Here is a 24,563-nt window from a genome sequence, read left to right on the forward strand (position 1 = left end):
CTGGAATAGCTGATGAGCTGGATAGGAGATGTGGGAAAGAGCTATCAGGGACACTGTGGTTCTAGAGGATAGATACTGGTGAGACAAAAGTGAACAAAATATAGGTGACTGACCTCTCTTCATATTGAGCTATGAGAAAACTGACCCTGGAATCTGGCTATTGCTTATGTCTTTGTGATAGCAGAAGCAAGTAAAAGCTAATTGACATTAGTTGTTTTGACTACTACTAAGGTTTTGAACCCTATTTTGAAATATAAGTTGTGAAATCTGTGAAAAATTATTCTATTCTGCCCGGCAGCAAAGAAAAGAAGCAAAACCCTTTCTTTCAATCACTGCATAATGGAAATTGCCTCTTCCATCCCTTGGAAATCTGCAAAAATTAGAGCTAGAGATACAAAAAGGAAGAAAAGGGAAGCTTCAAATTTTAAACAGTTTAGCCAAAGATTGTTAGATAATTAAGTATTCCAAAACAGACTAAAAATACAGCTGTGATAGAAACCCAAACACCCTTCCTCTTCTATTTATACTCAGCAAGTGGGTATCTGAGATATTGTTCAAATTTTGCCAGTAGGTATAACTGGAACATCCTTCTCTGCATTTAATTCTGACTACCCTGCCTTACAAAGTAAAATATAATGGAAACAGAAGAGGATTAAGAGCAGGTGACAAAAATTGTTAGAGACTGACAGAGTGATAAAGTGTTTCTAAAATAACACAATCTCCTCTTAACAATAAGACATTAAGTCTTCCACTATTAACAGCTCCACATTCCTAACTCAAAGATTAATTCATGGTTAGATGCTTAATTTCCACATTTTTCTTAATAATCACTTTTGAATAAATCTTCATCCAAAGGTGGTGAAGGAAATCTAACAACAATCAAGCCTTTCTACACATCATAGATATTAATTGCCAGCTTAATTGACATATCACACAGCATCATCCACCACTTATTCTGTGACACTTCTATTATTAAGAAAGCATGTTTCAATATATCAAAATATAAGTATTTAAACACATGGAATTATTTTTAATGTCACGGTGTTACATATGGAGCAGAACTAAAAACTAAGTGACTGCTAGCACAGGTGACAGTATATATTCAATAAACACCAAATTAAAAAGACTTTTCAGTTTAGGTCTGCTTCTGGAAATTATTTGTAATAATTGGTTTTAATGTTCTTAGATGCTGGTTTTCTAACTAGCAGAGTAAGTGCTTACTATTTCACATGTGAATAGATTTCAAGCAATTCTGTTGCTGGAAGGAGAAGCTGCAAGTGAGCTGAACAAAATGCCCAAGAATTTTTAAATGGTGGCAGGCAGTGTGGTGTTTGTGAGACGCTCTTTGACTACAGTCACCCTGTTCTTCTCAGCCTCACTGTCTGAGCAGACCGGTGTGCCCACACAGACCACAGCACAACAGGAAAGTCCAGGAGGCCACAGGCTGTAGAGCAACTTGACTGCGCTGACCATTTATATCCATGAAACTATTACATTTCTAGATTTTTTTTGCAATCAAAAATTCTCTCCATTACTTATCTTTGTCTTGTTTACATTACTAAAATGTCTTCCACCCAAGAGGAAAAAAAATACACTATTTATCAGAGAAGAGTTTGGAAGACAGGCAGCCTCATTGCTAGCTAGTTTTGGAAACTTAGTTCCTAAAACTTAAAACAGATGTGAAGGGGAGAAAACAAATCTCCATCAGAACATGGGAATAGCATTCAGTACAGTAGGTCTCTTAAGATAAATGCAGTGGTTCAAACTTTAAATCCTCTCCACTATTTCTTCTCATGTGTCTATGGAACAACAGGAAGACAAGACAAAATCGGTACATTGCAAACGCATGTGAGATTTATTACAGACAAATTTACCTGTAACATCACAGGGTAATTTAGTCTCATTAGCAAAGTAATTTGCTACAAGTTTAAAAAAGTGCTGAGCAATTTTAGCTGAAAATAGAGGAGAATGTTATGCAAATTGCTGCATTAACTCCAAAGTCTAATTTGTTTAAGGAATCTAAATCAGGGTTTGGATCTAGGTCCCATTTAAGAATGGCTTTCTCATTAGGACTTTTCAGATCAGACACAAAGGCAACATAAAGCTGTGAAGAGGCATAATGTAAATAAATTCAACCACCAGGATATATACAATGTTCTACTTGAATAAAAATTGTTCCCTTGTGTGCTAAACGGCACTGCATGGAGAAGGAAGGGGATCTATTTCATGTGTCTGTAGAAACCAGGTGGGTGTTTGGTGGAATGGTTGTGCGATATGTGAGGATCCACAGCATGGGGGCAATACTCAGGAGCTTTCCTTATGGGACTGGGTATCTTATTTCTGTTACTGAGTACAGTTTTGTTTTCCCTGTATCTCTTAAATGACCTCTTTAGATCTTGGGATCTATATGTGAGGTTAACAGAGCCTCAAAAACATTTTCTGAACAGGAGGAGACTCAAAATCATGTTCTAAAATTGCCTTGGGAAGGTATGAATAAATGTGCTGCTTTCTCAGTCCGTAAGCCTTACTGTATTCTGCTCTGTGACACATTTTGTTTTTCATGCTTGGTAGGAAGGCTATACCTATTATAAATCAAGGTTTTAGTGTAATTTTATATTTGACTAAAAAAAAATCCCTGGCTAGGTATAAGTTACCTATAATTGTAAAGCATTTTACCCTAAACTCTTAAAAAACATTAATTTGAAGGACAACACAAGCATCCTATTCTAAACATCAAGGACTAGTGGAATCTTCCAAGCAACACTTCTAACTGCAAGTGTAGAGCTGACCTGAAGTGCTCGTCTGATGTGAAGGCTTCAGAAAAGCAATTTTGAAGCCCACTGTTAAAAGCAGTATCTCCTAAAATGAACACATTGGCATTGAACTACATTATAAACTAACACTGAGGAACACACATAAATAAGGTAAAATACACACATGCCAAGGCCCTTAGAATGTATTGTAACTACTTGATATTTATTTGGGGTCTTTGCTTTTCAAAACAGTAAAAAACCACACAATACTAAAGAAGGCACAGCACTGTGCACTTTATAGATGATGCAATGGCAATACTAATTTAGGATGTGAAGACTTTGGCATTACTCAAGCACTGACTTAGTACTGCCTGAAATTAAATGAAAAATGATGATTAACACCGAGGGTGTGGATCATTTACTTTCTGGTATTTAAAAATAATTAAGGATCTATTTGAAAATGAAGGATTGCATTTATTATTTGTGAAAAGAACTGACATATATACTTCCACTAAAAACATCCTGGTATTCCTATAACCAGATACCTAGTGAAGTTAAACAAGATATAGAAAATTCAACTTCTTTTTTTTTATGCAAAGAAAAATTAATTTTTTTAGAGAAAGCAGTAGGTCACTATTTCAAATATTCCTACAGTAGGAGAGGACAGAACTTCAGAGTTGGATGAAAATTCTGAAGCTGTACTTTACTCAGTTGAGCATATTATTAGTGGGATTTAGTCAATGGGAACACAAATATCATCTAGGAACAAGATGGGTCACCAACAAAAAGACCACAGAAAATTAATTTTTTTCAGTCATTTAAGCCTAAGCAACAGAACAACTCTATCTGACATTTCAGCTCTAAAAGGAAATTCAAAAAAATCCTTTTTCAGTGTTTGCTGTAGCTACCTCAGACAGTTTGCCTCACAGAATAAACAGCGTGCCACTTCTCAGATTAAAAATATATTTACAATATATTACATCAAACATCATACTGCCCTCTTATGACCTCTGCTCCCAGGGCATTATCTACTGTGATTGAAACAAGAAGTACTCTCTTCTTATAACTGATGTATTATCCTTCAAAGAATCTTTCAGTCACATGAGAATTTTCTGTCTTAAAGTTGAAGTATTTGGGGAACAAGCTACTGCCTCAAAAGCTCATGAACACATTCTCACATCTCTCTTTGCTAGGAACTTTTGCTAATAGAAACTCAGGCACATAAAATTAAAATATTTGTCTAAGGTCACAAAGGCAAAATACAACCTGTAATTTTAGAGTTTCAGTGCTACAGAAAGCTGCACTGCAGAATCTTTTCTCCATCTCCCCATTTACATGAGTTTTATAAATGAGGTAAAAGTCAGCACAAGTAAACACTTGCCTCATATCTAATGCACTTTGTAATACCCCCAGTTCAAGATGCAAAATTATATATGTATAAAAGTATGTGTTATAGTAAATGTATGTGCATACATATATATACATGTACTGGTTTGAATATTTTTTCCCCCATTTGTTTAGCTCAGTTTCTCTTTGCCTTTCAAAATCCACAATTCTATTTTTTTTTCTAGATTTCCTATACTCATTGAAATAGGGGAAGACAGAACTTCATGCAGTATCCAAGGCATGCAAACACAGACTTGCAGAAGGTCCCAGCAATGTTCTCTATTTCTTTCCTTATTACTTTCCCAACACTTTACTTTAAATAAGCCAATAAGCTTCAGATGACACTTTCCAAAAGCTGTCCAGCATAACTCTACACATCTTTCTAAATCAGCAGAATACAGAAAAAACATACAGAAATGAGAAACAAGAAAAAATAAACATGAAAAAATGGTGCTACCTCACTGCCAATAGACTAACACTGCTTACCACTCCATAAAGCTTGTGAGTTGCAGCAATTTTTCAGTTCCTTCTGGACATAAGAATAGCAAAGTAGCAGTTCTGAAAAAAAAACAAACCTCACCAAAACCTTCACCCAAAACCATGTAATACTTCTGTATGTGGAGTAAGGAGTGTGTCCCTTTATTTAGGGCCTTGCTTGGTTAACCATGTGCCTGCAGCATGTCTAGCGAAGTGAAGAGCCAAACCCAGCAGTGCTGCTGACACAGTTGGGCAGATTGCCCACTCATTCCTCAGCAACTGTGGTGGCAGCAACAGCTCAAATATAAAAGGCTGATTTGGACCTATTGTGTCATTTATCATTTTGCATGAACTAATTCTTTATATATGTTAAATGATCCCTATAATGGGCATTACAGTCTCTACTTTTTAGACAGATAAGAATGCAGGAATGTATAAAATCTCTTTGTGAAACTAAAAAACTATATTCCAAATATACTATATTCCAAATGACATTTCAAGCTATATATCACAGATCTAATGCGTTTCCATATCTGCTTGAACCACAGTCTCTAAAACATAGCAATCTTAGAAATGTCAGTCATTGATCAGTAAGTAGTACTTTTCCAGGATGAGAAGGAGGGAATCTGGCCCATGACCAGTAAAAAATGTACAAAACTTCAGACTTTCAAAATGGATAATTTTTAATATCTTGGTTTTTCCTTTATCCCTTCTGTGGTATGAGTCATAGTCTGAGTTACACCAGTGTAAACCCTGGAGGAGCAGGACTGACTTCAGCACCACTGCTACAGGTTTACTCTGAGATTACATTAAGGACTGGTTTAAATGGCTTCAAATAATTTTCTGCAGTGGCTGGATAGACAGGTAGGCATTGTTATTTTAGAGCTTCAGGTGTTCTTATGTCTGTACAAACCCATGCCTTCTGCTGAAACCATTCTCAGTAGCTTAGTAACAGCCATCTCTTTGTATTTTTAAATACATTTTGAAGAGCAACTGATGGTCTTTACCTTAAAAGTTTTATTTGGCAGGGCCTTTTTATCAGGACTGATTCACCTTATTGAAATAATTTTGCTGCCAACCTTTTTAGTATAGATGTGTTGAGAAAGCATCAAATTACAGATATTGATATCGATTTAGGTTATTTTATTCCTATATATAGTGTACAAAATTTTACCATGGCTTGCTGGACTATGAGAGCAGTAATAAAAAAATATGCTCTACAATAGGAAAGTAATCCTCTGCATTCACACATCAGCCTAATAAATCAGAGAAGCAATTGACAGGAGAGTTATGAATAGAAAGAAATCCATGGTACATACAGTAGAACATTATACTGCTGGAAAAGGCTGCAAATATATTTATTGCCTATTCAAAATGTAGGAACATCATATTTCCTATGTCTTTCAGTGTGTATTACCTTTCCTTCCCTACGACATAATATTTTCAAACATAAAAGATACAGCTTTTGCAAATGTTTTAATACAAATGCAACATGCTTTCCTCAGACCAGTGGAGAGAGATTCACAACACAGTGCAATGCTCCACCTGCATCTGATGCATACCACAGAAAGTAGCATGAAGGCACTCATTTGCACACATAATACTTTTTTTTTCTTTTCTCCTAACTGCTTAAAAAGCACTATCACCAGATATTCACTTCTGATTTTTTTTTTGGCTAATCAAGTTTAATCCCTAAAATTCTCTTCTATGTGCTTATTTGGACTGTCCAGAGGTGAAAAAGATAGAAACCTTTAGCCAGTATTCTCATATCCAGTGAGGCAGACACTGTAGGAGTGAATGCCAAACCCAGATAATCAGGAGGTCTAGGCAGGTTGTTGTTCAAGACCTCAGCCCAGAAGAAGACTAGTGCCACGACCCTAAACAGAAGCAGAACAGAGGTCAAATTCTGTATCCCAAAGATTTTTGTGAATACTGCTAGCAGTTTGCTGTGTAGTGCATAAACAGGATAGTCCAAAGAGCAAACTTGCAATTATCCATATGAAACATGGACATTCATTAACTACTAGAACAAAAAAAAAAAAAGATTTTGGCTTGCTTTAGCTCTAAATAATTGTTCCTGACTATATACTAGTATCATAGAAAAACCTTAAAAAAGAACTGGGAAGAGTCAGGAAAATATTGTCCATTTGGTTATTCCCTGGAGAGGGAATAACTGGACAGTGGGTGGAGAGGAACATGAAAGCAGTAAAGCAGTGTGTGGGATGAAAATACCAATACATATGCTCAATATTAAGCCCACAATTTTGTAAAATAATGTTTTCAGTCACTTTGTAAATTAATTTGACTCAGTATCCTTTCAAGATGAGGAAGAATGGTATGTTACAAAATGACTGAAAACAGGAGGGTAAGCAAAATGTCTCATTTTGCTTATCTAGCATTAACTCAAACCTCAATCACAACTAGATGTTGCATTACATTTATGAAATAATACACTCTTGTTTATTTGTTTTTAAAATCATGTCTCTTTACCATACTGACTCTTTATTCCCAATTGAGGCTTTTTTTCAAAAGGAATAATTTTGAAATGTGAAGGCAATAAATAAACCCAAAGCATTCATTGGGTTCCTTAGCAGAGCAGAGGATTAGAAGACAAGAACTGGCCCCAGCAATCTGCCTCTATGTTGCTGTGCAGTCTTCCATTAATATCCTAGCTTAACATCCTAAATCTTCCTTTCCCTCCTTTAACCAAATGTCACTCCTCTAGGGCTTGTAATTAATTCATTTATTGAACAACTGAAACACCTTCCTAATCTTAAATCAAGTGAAATATATGCCAGGTACACAGTGCATCATTATTATAATTCAGGCACAGTGTCCTGATGATAAAATCAAGAATAACCATGGTGAAATGACCCCAGAGGGATCCCAGAGTATAAAATGCCACTTCTTCTGTGCTACAGAAAGCACAGATTGTGGAAGTATTGCACAGTGCTCAATGACATCCATTAATACTCAGCCTTAATCAATGTAAAGACCGTGCACAAAACAAAGACATGCACTCTCTCATCAGAAGAGATAAATATCATAAAGTGGTAATGTATAAGTAAGATGGCAAAACTAAACACAGAAATGCATTCAGAAATGCTTTTGAAAGCAAGACTGTCAGTATAAGATTTAATTACCAAACAGAAAGTAAACTAAAAAAAAAGTGAAAGGGATTACCACTTTATATTTATATTTATCCATGTTTCTGGAATTTATTAGGAAAGTACAGACAATATATTAGCAAGAAAAAACCAGAGTGATATACTCTCATAAATATTATTTAGTAATTCAGTGTTGGAGTCTAGCTAAAGAGAGAAATAGAATTACAATACTTTAATGATAGTGAATGAAAGTGTGTTTTTTATTAGCATTCTTCTAAATAATAAAAATATTTTAAAACCATTAAGAGTTTACGTGGTCTTAACAATGTTAACTTAGACTATTGTGTCAAGACCAATGTAGCCATTTCTGCCTCAGTTGTTTTAGTTAATATTAAAGAGGAAAAATGTTCAGCCACAGGCTTGCACTATAGGCAGTGAATTAGTGTTTCTTTGATGCACACAATTCAAACTATAAGAGGAGAGAGGGTATCATGGAGACAGTATAAAGAGACATCCAGAGCAGACATATTAGGCACTTCAAACTGGCACTGTAGTTACTGAAATGCTATCATAAATACTCTCTTGTATACCTATCAATAGAGAAGAGCTTGAAGTGCAGAAAGCATTGGGAGAAACAAACCATTTATATCTGCTTGCCTTAAAAGAGAAATAGAACTCAAGCCACTGACTGCTGGAATAAATAAAATGGAAGGGAGCAGAGTGATCATGAGTGGTTACACAGGTCAGAAGATGGAATCAAAAGGGTCTGATTTAAAAAAAAAAAAAGAAAAAAGCAATAGCAGAAAACAAAGGTTGCTTTCACAAATCTTCTGTGGAAAGAAGGTGAGACAAGACATAGCATATCCAAGTGATGGGATTTTGATCATGGGGCAAAAAAGGGCTTCGTTTCTATCAATCAAAAAAAAAGAGGATTCATCTTTCATCTGTTCCAGGTTTGTGTTTTACAAATCTTTCAACAGGCTAGGGGAAAAGATCTTCAGCCCCCATATTCCACCCCAAATTAATGGGACTGCAAGAATGCCACAAGATGCACGGTGCAAGGCAAACTGCCTGCCCATACGAAATGGTGGAATAGGAAATTCCTTGTTTTGCTGTGGTGAATTAATTCCTTTGCACCGTTTATGTCCACTGCCTGACATGTGAACAAGTGGTGGTACCATGTTGAAAGGGTTCTGGGCACTCTGAAAAACTCCCAGAAGAAGATGTAGAAATAGCTTTATTTTAATGATAAAATGAATGTGAATGATGAATTTCAGCAAGCTGGAAAAGAGATGATTTCGGCAGGCAATCACTCAGGTTTTAGAACTCCATATGATAATGTCTGGACTGATACTTTTCTTCTGAAGGGAGTATATGGCAATGCTCTCCAAGATGAAGAGGAAAGTGTCCAATCCAGCAGTATTTATTTAGGATGCAAGGGAAGGCTTCAGGCAGGACAGTTCAACAGTTACTGTTCTTTTATTTGGTATCCTTGCAGTATTTTCCTGAGAGAAGGATCTCAAGTGTTGTGACTTTGCTGGCAAAAATTAATTTCCTAGCTTGCAGAAAGCAATCATTGGTGCCAGAAACCCTGAGTGACCTGTTACACCTTTGCAGCTGATGGCAGGCTGCCATCTTCCATAAGAGCAAAATGGTGTTGGCGTGTGAAACTGCACAATTCAATCCCTTTACATGGTGACCTCATACAAAAGAGGAAAATGTCATTACAGGAAGAAAAAATGCTGTGGAAGAATGAATCCTGTGTTTAATAGAATGTGCTCTTTTAAAGAAATGTTCTCTGCTGAGTATTTTAAAATGCTTCTCTTTTCCTGTATCCCCTGTCTGTTACTTCTTGGCACCCAGGGGCAGCTACTCTGGCTCTGCTCACAATCTCACCATTGTTTGTGTAAGAGCCCTCTCCTGAGGAGAAAATGCCATCTGAAAGGGTCTTCCTGTGCTCTTCTGCCTGATCAGCTTTTCATTTGCTTTCAAATATCTGATCAAAACTTCTTCTCTCCTTTCCTTTTGCCTTTTAGTTACATTCTTCACTGTCATCAATGAAAGAATAATTTATATAAAGAATTACTGAAGTATTCTGAGATTCTGAATTTCAGAATTATTATGCCTAACTGTAATGGGCTGCCTGGTAATTTTTACAGCCTTTAGCCTTCTACCTATGTCCCCTTTTACATATGTGAGACCCTTAGTGAGGGCCGGTTACTGTTCAACACAAGATGAAAAAACAACTATCAAACATTAGCAAAAATAATCCAATTTCTTCAACTCCATTCTAATGTCTGCTGTACTACCTAACCACCCAGCACAGGGAATAAAAGTAGAGAATGAGAAGCACTACTGAGAGCAGATGTAGCAGCTGCCTTGCTGTTAAGCAAGACTTAAAGGGACTCAGAAGTAGCATTTGTGAAAAACTTTCAGGTAAGAGCAGCAGTTAAAATTGTACTTTGAAATAAAGACTAGCACTAAATGGTTTTGAGCAGCATAGAAGTGGCAGCACCCGCAAGAAATAACAACACCATCTTTATCAATGGTCAGTGTTTATTGCATTTACCTATTGCTCTTCTGCTATGATCAGGGCTGGAAGGGGAAAAATAAAAATTCTACCAGAAATATAAAACATAAGTCACTCCAGAAGGTAGGGGTTTTTTTGTGAAAAAGTAAATGGCTTCTGACACCTTAGTATCCAGCCTGGGGCATCTTCACATAAACAGTTACCAACTTTGTTTGAAAGTCCTTGAAGTTAGAGAAAGGCATTTGCAGACCTCAGTGTTACATAAAACTGAGCATGGCATTTGCACTTACATACCAACAAAGGCACATTTAGAGTGATGCCACCCAATTCAGAAGCATGCCTGTGATCAACTTGTGCTTTAGAAATAACACCTACTATAAAGAACTTGGTCACGAAGGGAAAAATATCTCTAGTTTCCCTAGCCAGACTTTAAACATTTTTGAGTATCTTTTTCATGGTTGTTTTCTAAAGAGCATTTCCACTTCTTCTTCTTGGGGGGACAAAGGAAACAAGAGATAGTGTTCCCCATTACAGCCACAGAAATTGAAATATTTTAGAAGAGAAAAACTTAATGGTAAAAACCATAAAGGGTGCTAGTAATCTCAGAAATGCCTATAGTTACAGCTGCTATTTTCTATTTCTGTCTAAAGTTTAGTTGACCTTGTTCCAAAAAAAAGAATATAAAGGTCTTTGTCCTGCCACTATACAAAAACAAAACTGGGAGATTGAAAGAATGGTCAGATTCAGAGGATAGATCATTAATCACCTTTTCAGTAGGTGATACAGTATAAGTCATGCTTAAAAGAATAATAAAAAAAAAGTATTTCAGGACAGTTATTTCCAGAAACTCTGGATGAAATAGTCATTAATTGCAGGGTGACAATTTGATGCTCAATACTGATAAAGGTAAAAGAACTTTTTTTTTCCCTGTTGGATAACTCCAGCATTGAAACTTTTAACAACTGCATTGTATTTCAAATTCAATACAACCAGGTAAATAAACTAAATTGTTGTATACATTACATTGTTTATTATATTATCATACATATATATATATATACATTATACATATACATTACATTACAGATTAATATTTAATAAATTATTTAGTGAATTCAATTTGCTTTTTTTCTCAGTGCCTGTCAGGCATGTGAAATACCAGCAGCATTCTTAACTTACATATTTCTATGTGAGTCCTTTCTCCACTCTTTGAAAGACCACCAAGATAGCATTTTTTCTTTAGCCCAAGTCATCTGTTATGTTAAAGCTACGTATTTGGTCAAAGAGCAGAGTTTTCTGTGCTTCAAAACAAGTGAAATTCTTGTGCTATGTAATCGCAAAAAGAGATTGCAAAGAAAACAGGATGTGTCCTGGCGCTTCTTTTCCTTGCCTCTTGTGTTGGAGCTGGCAGGGTTCCCTGCAACCATGTGCAGCAGGACTGGAATGCTGCTTTCCATGAAGAAGGAATTGGATATTAAATGTGATCATTCTCAGACAGAGGAGAACTGGCCACAACACGCAACTGCAACACAAATACTTTGCAGAAAAGAGAATTTTGATATCAGTTTCTATTATTTAGGTGTCAGTTCAACTCATAATTCAGACACATTCTTAACAGTTATCATAGGAGTTGTCCCAGGTAGGTTCAACAGGACCACTCAAGTTACTCTGCCTGGGTATAAACATAGTAAGAATTTGGAATATCTGCTCTGATATCCCCTTATCAACAAGATTTTGAGCTCTCACACAAAAGGTTCCTCAAGAAATTCTGATTCAGTGGAGAGCTCAAGCAGACCCTAAGTATACTACGGAGCCATTTGGATTGACCCTAATCCCAACAAACAAACACAGAAACTGTTTTGTCTGCTGAGTCATGACCCAAACACAATGAGACTTATCATTAAATAACATAGGTTGGTAGATAGATAGATAGAGATAAAACAGTTTGCTAATGTTAGATGCTTTAGTCTGAAAAGCTCCACAAAGCATTAGACAAGCATACAATACATCCCTTTTTTCTGTTGTCTTACAAAAACCTAAAGTACCAGAAGTTTGAAAGCATATTCTAAGATGAACTCTTTCAAAAAAAGTATTTTGGTTTGTTTCCATAGCAGTATAGGTATTATGGAGTAAGGAGTATATCAAAGTCCTGAATAATAACAAAAGAAGTGGAGGAATCCTTGTTTTATTTGTTATTTTTTTTCACAGAAGAAGCTCAGAATGCTCCCTAGTGCTCTACTGTTTCATATAGTTACCTTCACCCTTCCAGCTCACGAGCCGGAAGCTTACAAAGGTTGATGTCCTACTGGGATGGGTGAGATCAAAAATCAGACTTTTTTTCCCTAAATGATTAGCAACAAAAATCAAACCATCTTCTTCCCTCAAATGGGATAGCCACTTAAGGTCTCTCAGTCTATGGTTTACAGGAGGCAGCAGAGATTGTACAATGAATGAATTGCTCTAATTATTTAACTTCCTTTCTCAGAGAATAATCAATTCTCTTACTGAAGAACTAATTTCTGAATAAGGATGAGAGAAGAGTACAGGGAGAGAGCCCAGTTAAAATTTTCAGTGATACCTGTACCAGAGTTCTGTTCTCCAGTGCACAAACATCCTTCATTTTACAGTCATGTAAATATATTTTTATCACTATTTCTAAGATGTTTGATGTACACAACCACATGCTTACTCACTCAGGAATTTCCTCAGCATGAAAAAGCCTGGAAGGGAAAGCTGCTGTAGCCAAATAGACTCACGGAGTGGTATGTTCTGAGGGTGAGGATAATGAAGCACTAGCAAGCCAGCATCAACTGCTCAGTTCTGACAAGTAAGCAATAGCAGATCTTGATCTCAGTTTACCTCTACATGCCAGGATAAAAGATGCCAGTACAGCACAGATTTATGTGCACACACATGTCCCTGACTAGTAGCATCTCTGAGAGGGCCAGGGGAGGCAGCTGGGGCTGGTAACAGCTTCACTCATTCAATTTTAATTGACTGCTGTGTGTTTGTCAGATCCCTCAGAGCCACCTTCCTTCTGTTTCAACTTGTGCCAAAAGCTGTGCTGGTCCCATTAACCACAGGGAAAAAGCAAGCAAGAAGTACCTATCAGCTACAGGTAAGAACAAAGTCTATATTATTGTTTGAATTGCATTTCAGATGCAGTTCTCACTGAATTTCAAGTTCATAGACCAATGATTACAGTTCAAGCTGCAAACCCAGTGAAATTAGACTCTATTCACACAATTATACATTAAAGTAGGCTTTGATTCAGAACCTTTTTGCTTAATTTTCATCTTCTGTGTTTGTATTTAGTGTCCAAATGTCTCTTTGAGAACCCTAAGGAAATGCCCATATGTTTCAGTGAGATCAAGACTACACCACTAGCTGATTATTGAACAACTACTGATACAGTTTTTAAATGGTATGCAATCAATCAAAATAGTCCAAAGAAAACAAAACAATGAATGACAACAATATTTTTATGCATTTTTTACTTTCTGTAATGGTAACAAATAACTGAAAGCTTGAGTAAAATGGGTCCAGGTATACATCCATGATTTCTCTCGTAAGATTTTTTTAAAGCACATATAAATAACTGGTAATGATAAATGGCAAACAGCAACACTGCTGAAAAAAGGGTTTATAAATCTTACCTCTGCTTTTATTTTATTGTCTCCGAAACACAGGTGTTGTAAGTAGGCTGCAGCATTTGACTGTACTGAGGGAAATTGATGCTGTAACATCTGTATAACTTCTGGAAGCTCTGGATCCCGCCATCCAAACTCTCTGTGTGAAAGCAAACACAAAAGATTCATCAAAAATTCTGCTATTAGTGGATAATTGTGGCAACAGTTGGGTCAACAAAGAACATAGAATGGCTAAGTAATATTTTGATTTTTTTTCCCCCCACTATTTTCAAAGCAAACATTAAATCAAATAGGAAAATATTTTTTATTTTAAACTGTACTTCTCTGAAAAAAAATACGTCAAGTATAATAAGAAGAAATGACTTCATGGAATTAGTTCTCTAACATAAATTTTCCTATATAAAATGGCTATATGAATTTATAATATAAGAAAAGAAAGAAAATAGATGCTCATACCATTATGAAAATATGGAGGCTAGAATCAGAACCACAAATGGTTTGCTACGAAATGCTAATTTGTCAAAAAGTCCTTTTCAGTTACTGCAATCTTTGTGGGATATGAATTTCTAGCTTATACAGAAAGCAATGACCAATTTTGTCTCTTGGTTTATTTTTTTCCAGATACAGTCAATGTAAAACCCTTACACATCTCTGGCCCTCTCTGAGTAGGGGGTTGGACCAGGTGACTTCCAGAGGTCTCTTCCAACCTCAGTTCTGTGATTCTGTAATTTTACAATTATGCAATACACATTTTTACATTGGGTAACTTTTAAATCTTCATTTCTTCTACTCTATCCAAAGCAGCTAGGCAAACACAAAGACTCAGTGTTTGCACTTTTCGTTAATCCTCCAAAATATGAAATGCCATTAGCACTTCACGCAATTTTTCCCCCTCTGTATTTAAGGATAAAATCATTCCTGAAAATGGCTTTGGACTTTGTGTCCCAAGAGCCAGGGATACACACAGCTGCTCTGCATGATATGCTTAGTTATCACATGCCTTTTCCCCAAGTGCCATATAAATATTTTTACCATCTTTCATCTGGTGCTACATATTCAGGCTAACAGAGGGAAATCAGGGAAAAGAGGTGACTTCTGAAAAAATTCTCTATTGCAGTTACCATGCAGTTACCACCTGGGAGCTTATTGCCAAAAACACTTGCAAGACCTGTTGCAGAGTCCAGCTCTAACATTTGAAAAAATAGTCTTGATCATCAGTTTCCTTCCCAGATTATAAGGGTTCTGCTGCAGTGAGGCTAAGTATATGTCACTGAGGCAATTCAAGGTATCTCTGCAATCTGCCCCAAGTAAAATCAGGCACACTTTAAATATGACATTTCTCCATGACACTTCTTGGAAACAAGATTTATTTTGCAATAATATTGAATTGCTACAGAACAGAGGGATTGTCTGTTCTCATATGGGACATTTGCGAGATTGAGAGCTGTCATTACAGTTGTATCTTTATGAAGATTCAGAATATAAATATGGGATGTAAAAAATACACTCAGAATTTCATTGGTTATTTCTCTTCTAACAAAGCATGCGTTAACTCATGATTATTTAATTTCACATTAAGCATTTAATATAAAGAGAGCATAAAGATGTAATAATAAATCACATATGGACGATTCCAATAAACCTTTAGATAATACAGACTGTTGGAAGCTTCTACAGGAGACATCTGCATAGATTCAGAAAGACTTACATTTCACTGATATTTTGAAAAGCTAGAGAACATTGTAAAAGGTATCAGGGAAGGCTAGAAACTTCAGTAGCCAAAGATGGCAAACACCTCAGTTTTCTTTGTTACCATGACTCTTGTCAATACGTGAAAAGGAAGGGATTAATTGGTTAAGCACTTATTTCTGTTAACAAATGGGTAGTACAAACCCATAAACAAACCCTAAATTCCCAGAGATAATTCCCAGAAACAGTGTTATCTGACATGTTAGCTTCCTCGTGTATTTGCTTTCTTCCAGTTAACCATGTTAACACTCGCTAAAAGATTCTTCAAACCTATTAGACCTGTCTTCTACATAAACAGCTCTCAGTAAACCAAAGACATATTCCAGAATTTTTGTTTAAATAAAAATAAGAAATGAAAAGCAAAATCCACCAACCTTATTGAGGGCAAATTATCCTACCTCCACTTCTAATTTATTCTCATTTTCAATCCTAGATTCCAAGTGCAGGTGTCAGTATTTTGGGGAGGATACAAAATACCAGAATAAAACAGCTTGTATAACAAGAGAATGAGAGGGAACATTAGAAAGTAGTTGTTTTACAGCAAATAACTACATGTCAAAGTGTTGGAACTTCTATCACCAAATTCTCCTGAAAAGGAAATTTCCTCCTTCACAATACATATATTACTTGAACCAACCAAAAAACAAACCAACCAAAAACCAACTGAACAAAAGGCCTGTTATGTGCAGTAGTACATCATGGGCCCTGACAACAGCTCAGGTTCCTCTTCTTTCTCTTGTCCTGGAATCCAGGAAAGAAGAGGCAACGAGGGGGCAAAAGAAAAAAAGGTCCCTTCATCAAAGGTACAGTTAATTGTTCTGAGGAACCTGCAGTCTTGACACATATGAAAACAAGGCTCTCTCTACTTTTCCCCTCTGATCTCCCAGAAAAAAAATCAGCAAATGACCAATGTATTGTGTACACAACCTATTGGAAATGGTTGTGTACACACTGGATGTAAGCAGAAAATTAATTTAGAGAAAAAACCTTTAGCACTGAATACTGAGTTTGTTATGTAACCAGTTTTAGGAGAGAAAATGAACAAAGCAGGAAAAAAAGTTCAAAAATTTAGCCCTAGTATGCACTGTCATTTTAAGCAGATGGTCTCTAAGATGATGATATTTTTAGAAGTTTCTAAATGAAATACAGTAGCTATATAAAACAAACAAGAGCTTCTGTCAACAGTTAAGGCTGCTTGAATAATTGTGATAATTTTAGCAGCCTTCAGGGCAAGAAAGACTAGTTTCTAGGGGTTTAAATTTTTCATTTGTTTTATACTAGTCTTTTATAGGAGAAAAAAAGTGAAAATGAGAAAGAGGGGGCTTTTTTAAGAACAACAGGCTTGCAGCTCTATTAACAATATTTATTTTAAATTTTTTTAAATTTAGTTGCATTATGAAAAGTTAGAAAGGCTACTTAATGAAGTCAACTGGCATTGGTCCGGAGAAGGGAAAAGGACTGGAAATTCTTAAAGACAAAGGCACAAAATGTATCTGGAACATTTTGCATAGATGTGGAGGAACAGTCAGGCCATGCCTCCAAGGATACCTATATGACCAAAAATACATTTTAAAATAGAGAGCCAAACAAAAAGTAAGAGAAAACAATTAGTAGGGAAGTCAAGAGCTGGAATAAACTGACTGCCTACCAAGAAAAAGCAGTAGTAGGGTGGTATTTGACAAAGATGAGTGTCAGATTAAAGGAAAGGAGAAGGAAAATGAAAATCAAATCTACCTCTATTTCTGTGAAATATCTGAGATTGTGCCACATGAAAATTAGTTAAACGGGCAACATATGAGAACCTAATCCCTAGTAAAATTATAAAGTAGAATTATGCAAAATTTGAAACAGTAGTGAATATCCTAAACAAACCATGTCCCTAAGCCCATCTCCCTTATTAGCATCCCCATGCTTCCAAAAACTGAGTGAGGCAATCCACACAGATGGCGAAACAAGCCAGAAGGCTGGAGTAAATCAGAGGAGGTGGGTGACATTTTGAGAATGTTAACAAAGTATCTGTGTGGTTGATCCAAAAATAAAGAGTAAGGTAGTACCTGTACGTGCAAGATCTTCTGCTATTGCCTATGATTTCCTTGGAATAACAACACTAATCTGTTCAGGTCAGCTAAAGGCTTCTGACGGTGGTGTGAGTTCTTCCACAACAGTATCCAAGCTGTGCAAGAACTTCACAGTTTTGTCTGGAAAATGGCATTTGGCATAAACTCCAAATATTTGGGCAGGTTGTCAAAGCGCATTTTTTCTCAGAAGCATCTTCATTGAATGAGACTGACCAGAACACACCAAGGTGTTCCACCTTCTTTTTATTATGGAAACTGTGTTCTAGGAATGTAGGATTGATCTCATTTTGAATTCTGCAGAAGATTTTAGCTTAAAGTGGTGACTAAGGCTGTTCCATGGATTACAGGAGACTACTGTTCCAGGACTGTAAGAGGACCCAAAGGGGAAGCTGTACGTAAGCCGGCAATATGTGTGCCTAGACTATCACAATAGGCTACATTTTATCTGTGAACAACTGAAGAGAATCAACAAGGAGCTGTACATGAGACACAACAACTCTGACACAGAATTAACAGTACCTAGAAATTCAGGCTGATTTGGCTACTGCAAGTAATGCATTGAAACCAGTTCCTGCTCCTGCCATCATATCACATACACATGTCAGAAAGCAAAAGAGATGCAGACTTAAAAGACTGTTAGCAACGCAGCTGAGTGCACTGGCCATTTGGGGTCAGTTAAAGGTGCTGCTGAACACAGAGTATGTACTGCGTCTGAGTATTTGCTTGAATTATGCCAGAATTTTCTTCTTCTGCTACTGAAAATGCTGATGGCTACACAGAAAAGCAAAAGCAAAATTCCTGTTACATCTATACGTGCACCGATTTTAAAAAGGTTACCAAAAGGTCTCCAGCTGGTAACTAAGGATACTGATTGCTTTTGCAAAGCATTGGAGAAGCAGGCGTGATGGCTCTGTCTACTCTCCAGCCACTGGTCACAGCGAACCTCACGAGAGCTTGGGTTCTTATTTCTGGTTTACATCTTATTACAGATTCACCACAAATGTGTTTTTTACAATGTATTTGTGTCTGCTAATGAGGTGCAGAGAAGGATGTGATGTGTCAGATGCACAGGATTCTTGCCCAGGTCTGCCAAGCAGCGATGGAGATGCTCAGCATGTCCCAGGTCTTTAACAGAACCATAAACTTGGGGTCTCCGGGTTAATCCAGTGCTTCAAAAAAAAAAAATCACATCTCCAATACAGCAAAGGGCTAAAACTGATCTGTACAATGGCAAACATACCCTCCTGCAGTTCTGCCTTTGCATGTTCTTTGATAAGGCATCACTATTCTGTTTTTACATTACTACCTGTGATTTGTATTTTAAAATAAAATAACTCTAAGGAGTGAGCCTGTGAGCCTGTGAAGAGGCAAGATGAGAACTACTTCAACATAGCAAAAACGACCTGGAGCTGAACTGTCTGTAGATTTCATGAACATTTTCATTGAAGAGGAAAAGATTTTAAGATGATACAGTTGAGTAAAGATTATTTAATGACACTGGCCCACATGATACTACTCACAGCTCCAGGTTACTGCCTCCAGTACAACATGATTATATTCACAGGTGTGAGTATTATCTGCTCAAGGTTACCATCATTTCATTTACAAATGCCTTCTTAATTGAAATGTATTTATGAACCTTTATGAAATACTCTTTTCACTCTATTGGTACTGATCTATAAATATTTATTTCTCTCATTCCCTGTGAGGGAGTTTGCATTTCTGATTCTTATGAAAAAAGCTGTCTGTGTCCTAAGGTAGCCGTACCCTACTTCCATTGGTACAATGTTATCTCTCCTCTAGACTGTGGGGTTGGAGCAGGGACTTCAGTGCTTTAGAATATCTTTAATTTTGCCATTTGTACTATTTGGTTTGTTTAGTTAATTTGTTTGTTTTTGTTAGAAAGTGGTATTTGTCTTTTGGGGTTGTTGAGCTGAAAAAGTCTTGAAAAATTTGTTTTATCTTTTCCTCTGCAGGCATTTGCATTTGCAGAGACTGCTTCTGCAAATGCAAGGAGGAGGCAAATTAGGTAAGATATCAAGATGTCTTTAAGCTGCCTAATTTTTCTTCTTTTTCCCTGCTATGCAAAACATTTTTCTGACCTCCTACTACAGAAGCTTAATACATTACAGCTGTGAAAACATGCCAAGTTAACCCTTCCCTGAGAGACCAGCTTACACTTGGCCTCTCTCCATCTACAGGAGTTCACGTCACAGGGCAGATTTCAGGAGATTGTGAAATGTTGTTCACTGGCAGAATGGCTGTTACAGATGCAGATATGCTTTCCTCATAGATCAGAAAGGTGGAAACATAGACAGGAGATTAAAACAGTACACAGACCTAGGGGATTCCAGCCTTGACCCTGTCATTGATTCACAGTCAGACAGAGTCATTTACTTTAATGCCTTTCTCTGAGGTTTGAGAGATTTTCAGTTTCTAGAGACCTGTAAATAAAAATTGTCTTCTTTTCTAGAACTACTGTTCCCTTTCAGAGGCTCCTAAAACTTTCTGTATTTCAATAATAGGAGGAAAAAAGATTCTGAGGTCCTGCTCCCATCCGGCCATAAAAAAATATAAAGAACAAATGTTACTCCACAAATCCCTGATTTTCCTAGGAAAATGGGAGAAGCACTTTAGCAATGAAGATATTTATTTTATTTCCCCACATGCATGATAGCAACTAAATATTGCAGCTATAAAAAAAGAAAGCAAAAAAGCAGCAAGAACACTTAAACATTAGCCTAACAGCACCAATGTTAATGATTTAAACCACACTCATCTTCAGGAGAAGAAGCTGGCACACAGCACTCCCTGAAAGACTCAGCATCCACATTACTTTTTGAAATAACCACAACCACAAAAGTTCCCAAAAGGTTTTGAGGCATTCCACCTCTCTCCAGTCAAAGCTTTTCAATGTCATGTTATTAAGCAGAATGATTTTCATGATAACTGATGTGACAACACACGGTTTGTCTCTCCCTCCTGCTCTCTTTGCCTGATCAAGCTTCTGGCTCCAGCAGATCATCTGAGTTGGATGGCAGTGACAGAAGAATTTTTCCAGCAGGGATGACTGAAAGTCAAGCCTTTTCAGGTTTGGGTAAATCAAGAAACAATGAAACTGCATGTTTCCCTCCTGTTCACAAATGAAAAGCTGGGACATATTACCACCTGGGTAACCTGGAGACTGCCACAGGAAAGTAGGGACCACCAGCACTAAAACTGGGTGTTTTCTATGTGTGCAAATAGCAGAAAATAGGAAATTTCAACAGAGCATACAGTTAACACAAGCTGCAGAAATACTTTTTACAGCCGGGGTGAGGGACCAAGAAAAGGTGTTCACCTAAACTAACAGAAAGTATTAATCCTAAATATCTTGTGCTATTTCACTCCTTAATGATTACTCCATGGAGTGCACTTTTGGCTTATTTTATTGCTGAATAGCAGAAACTCTTATCTCCACACATCAGTGCCCAGGCATAGTTCTTATCTATGTAACACTTTGCAGCACTCCCTGTCTTTCTGAGCAAAGCAAACTCTTCAGAATAGATATTCATTTGATGTTTAAATAATGAATATTAAACCATAAAACTTAACGGTGACTCAAGATATTATACAAATTCATAAACCCAGAATTTGTCCTGAAACATCAATTCCGGTGTCCCTGAAACACCAATGCAAAGGAAAAAAACTACATAAATTTCTAATACTGAATTAAAACAAACAAACAAACAAACAAGTAACAAACTGTACTAATTTTCTTTTCTCAATTTTCTAAATTCCTATTCAATCTTCTAGAAAAATAGAGAAACTAATTCTATTCATTAAAGTTGCAAGCTGTACAACTCTATAGAAGTGCTTGAATTTGATTTTCTTGTCACAGGGAAATACAGACTAGTGGTTTTCCTTTGCTGCCCTTATTTCTGTTTTCATTAAGCATGAAAAAAACTTATCTCCTGCACGCTAAGTTGATGTACCTCAATGTACAACCACCAAAACAATGTAATAATGCAAGATACACTTGACATTCATGAGACAGAAAGTTCACAGAATTAATAACAAGAGAGTCAAATTGTTAAAAAATTCCTCAAATAAAAGCTGTTGGATGGCAGGAAAAATATCCACCAGCAATGAGTAGTGATACTCAAATACTATTGCTATTTCCCATCACATGCTCTTCATCTTCAAAGCACTGTAGAAATTCTAGGGAACTCTCCTAATGCAGATATCATCACCTTCATGCCAAGCATGGGTAAAGAGAGACAGCACTTACATGACTCTTTCACAGAGGAAATATAAAAAAAATAAAAAATATATAGTACAAGTTAAAAGGGCCACTATTAAGTCCTTACTCCTAGTTTTCAACCCTCTGAACCCAGAGACACCAATTCACTGTTAGCTGACCGCAAAAGATCTTCAAGTATATAAAAAATGCAGAGGATCTGAACAGCATTTCAGGGGAGTGCAGGGCAAGAGGATACCTTCTGGGCTACCAAGGCTAATTTCTGACTGCAAGCGTCCTGCTGTTTGCCACGGCTGCTGCTGTATACATTGCTCAGAGAAGGCTTCCTGTAGAGAAATTTTATTCAATCCTGGATTCTGTTGATCCTAACAACAGTTTCAGTTTATAAATAATAACAATAATAAAAAAAAGATTTGTCACACATCCTTTCAGAAGAAGCAATTTTTTTTGGTATTTCTATTACTTTTTCTAACAGGGTATTTCAATTTCATTTTTGTCCTATTCTACTCAAAGCACCAACAAACATAACACATATCCCACTTTTCAGAGTACTAAGAAAACAAGGCTGTACTTCCACACTCGTAGAAGGAAGTAAATGGAGAAAGGATGGTTTTTAGCTGGGTATCTACCATGGTAATGTATCTGTTCTCTGTTTGGGCCACAGAATAACCTAGAAAGTCTTCAAAATGACTCAAAAGCCAGCAGAATTATGAGTTTGTTAATGGACCAATATGACTAACAGAAAGTACTACGAAGTGCTCTACAACACACTGGAAATCCCCAACCCTCAACTGAAGCGTCAGCAACAAAAGCAGACCAAGAACAGCACATCCCAGCTGAAACCAGGACAGTGTCTTACCTAAAATTAATGGAAAAGCTGAATAAGAAAAAAATTCTTATACATGAACAATACTCAGAGTTTAGTGCAGAAGCAGGCTGTAGGTTTTAAATCAGCATAAAATAGACATCTCACATGTATATTCGATAGTTTTACCTCAGTAAAATTCAACATCCTTTGAATGGGGAAAACTAGGTCCTCCCTTAGTTGCCATTGTCAGATTACCACTGGGACATAACTTTTCTATCTGTGACAAAAAGAATGAGCCTGCAGACTGTTCTGCACAGCATTTCTACAGAAATGTTTCCAGCTGAACTGTGAAACACTGTATGTCACTAATAAATCCACTGCAAAAAATAATCATGGTACTGATTCAGGGCAATTGCTCTTATTAATGGACGAGAGAAATATTGCCAAGTGTCTGTCATTTAGAAATCAGAATCAATATCTTAAAGAGGTTTTGAAACTTGAATATATCAAGGGAAAATATGTGCCTCAATCTATCAGAAATCTTTCCTCAGCCAGTGGAAGTACAGCAATCGACAGAAAAAGGATGAATTACTTGTATTTTACTTAGTTGTTAGTCGTATGTATGGTACTTATTTCCTTGCAACATGTTCTGGGCAGATTTTTCATCTGATATACTGAATTCCAGTGCCAATTACTTTCACTAATTCAAGGACTTAGCTGGTGTGTGACACACTATGATATATTCTGCAAACAGCAAGAAGTACAGACTGTGAATTGCACCTTTCCCTTTTCACCTCAGAGCTAATTTCTTTTCAGATTTTGGTAACCTTTTCCCCCATATTTCCTTATTGAAGGTGAAAGGCCAACACTACTCCCTCAAACTTTTAAACTGTTCTCTCTGTGCTCAACTGACAGCATCAACTCCAGCTATAAAAACCTCCAGAGCAGAAAAATTAATTATTTTTTTTTTACACATCCTTAATTTTACATTTTGGTCAACAGATTTTTAGCTGTGTTTTTTGCACAAGGGGAGCTGGGAGTGGAAAAAGTTTGAAATTTTTTAGGTCCGTGTCAACACTTGCTGTTCATAAGTTTTCTTCTAATGGCAAATACAAATTCACACAGGAACCAGTGTTCTTGATACAACTTGATGAAAATGAAACTGATATCCAATTTCATTAAAACTCAGCGTGGAAAAGCTGTGGAACTGTTCTGCAACAGAGGATATTACATCTGGTGTTATTTACTTATTAGGGGAGAGATCACTATATTGGCTATTGAAATTATTTTTCTCTGTTTCATAAAAATATATCCCTCTTCTACATTTTTTCATTTCAGCATAAAAAAAGATGATCATACAGTAAAGCCCTGTAGGCAACATTGCACATGAAGTTCAGACCACACCACACTTCAGTCTGAGATTACACTTTTTAACCACTACTTTAATTTATACTGGAGTCTCTTTCACTCTGAAGTCAATGGAAGAATTGGATGCTCTGACGTGGCTTACAAAAAATTTCTATATATGAATTTCTATACACAAATCAAATTACTGTCTTAGATTTTCCCAGAAGCTGATACTAATTTACATTAAGGACAATGTTCTGTAGCCTTCCTTTCACACCTGTGAATGTCTGAGACTTGGACCACACAAAATCACGTTTGCTGGCAAAGGCTTTCAGTCTTTCAGATGGTGGTCAAGCAATACTGTGCTCTTTGGTCTTCAGTACTTTGCTGCGACTATGCACCTACAGTATTTTATGTGGTATTTTGTGTATGTGTCCA

General features: G+C 36.6%; 1 protein-coding gene across 12 annotated transcripts in view; it reads right to left on the reverse strand.

Annotated features, from left to right (window-relative positions):
* Positions 1-24,563, reverse strand: part of CTNND2 (catenin delta 2) — a 632,676-nt gene that overhangs the window by 148,576 nt on the left and 459,537 nt on the right. For all 12 annotated transcript variants that reach the window (XR_010432020.1, XM_064661566.1, XM_064661477.1 and 9 more), the window contains one exon: positions 13,910-14,042. Coding sequence is in view for 11 of the 12 variants with exons in the window: in XM_064661566.1 (XP_064517636.1) it covers positions 13,910-14,042 (133 nt within the window). In the remaining variant the exon portion in view is untranslated. The remainder of the gene's footprint in view (positions 1-13,909; positions 14,043-24,563) is intronic.

Source organism: Pseudopipra pipra, chromosome 1 (genome assembly GCF_036250125.1).
Source record: "Pseudopipra pipra isolate bDixPip1 chromosome 1, bDixPip1.hap1, whole genome shotgun sequence".
NCBI classification, from domain to species: Eukaryota; Metazoa; Chordata; class Aves; order Passeriformes; family Pipridae; genus Pseudopipra; species Pseudopipra pipra.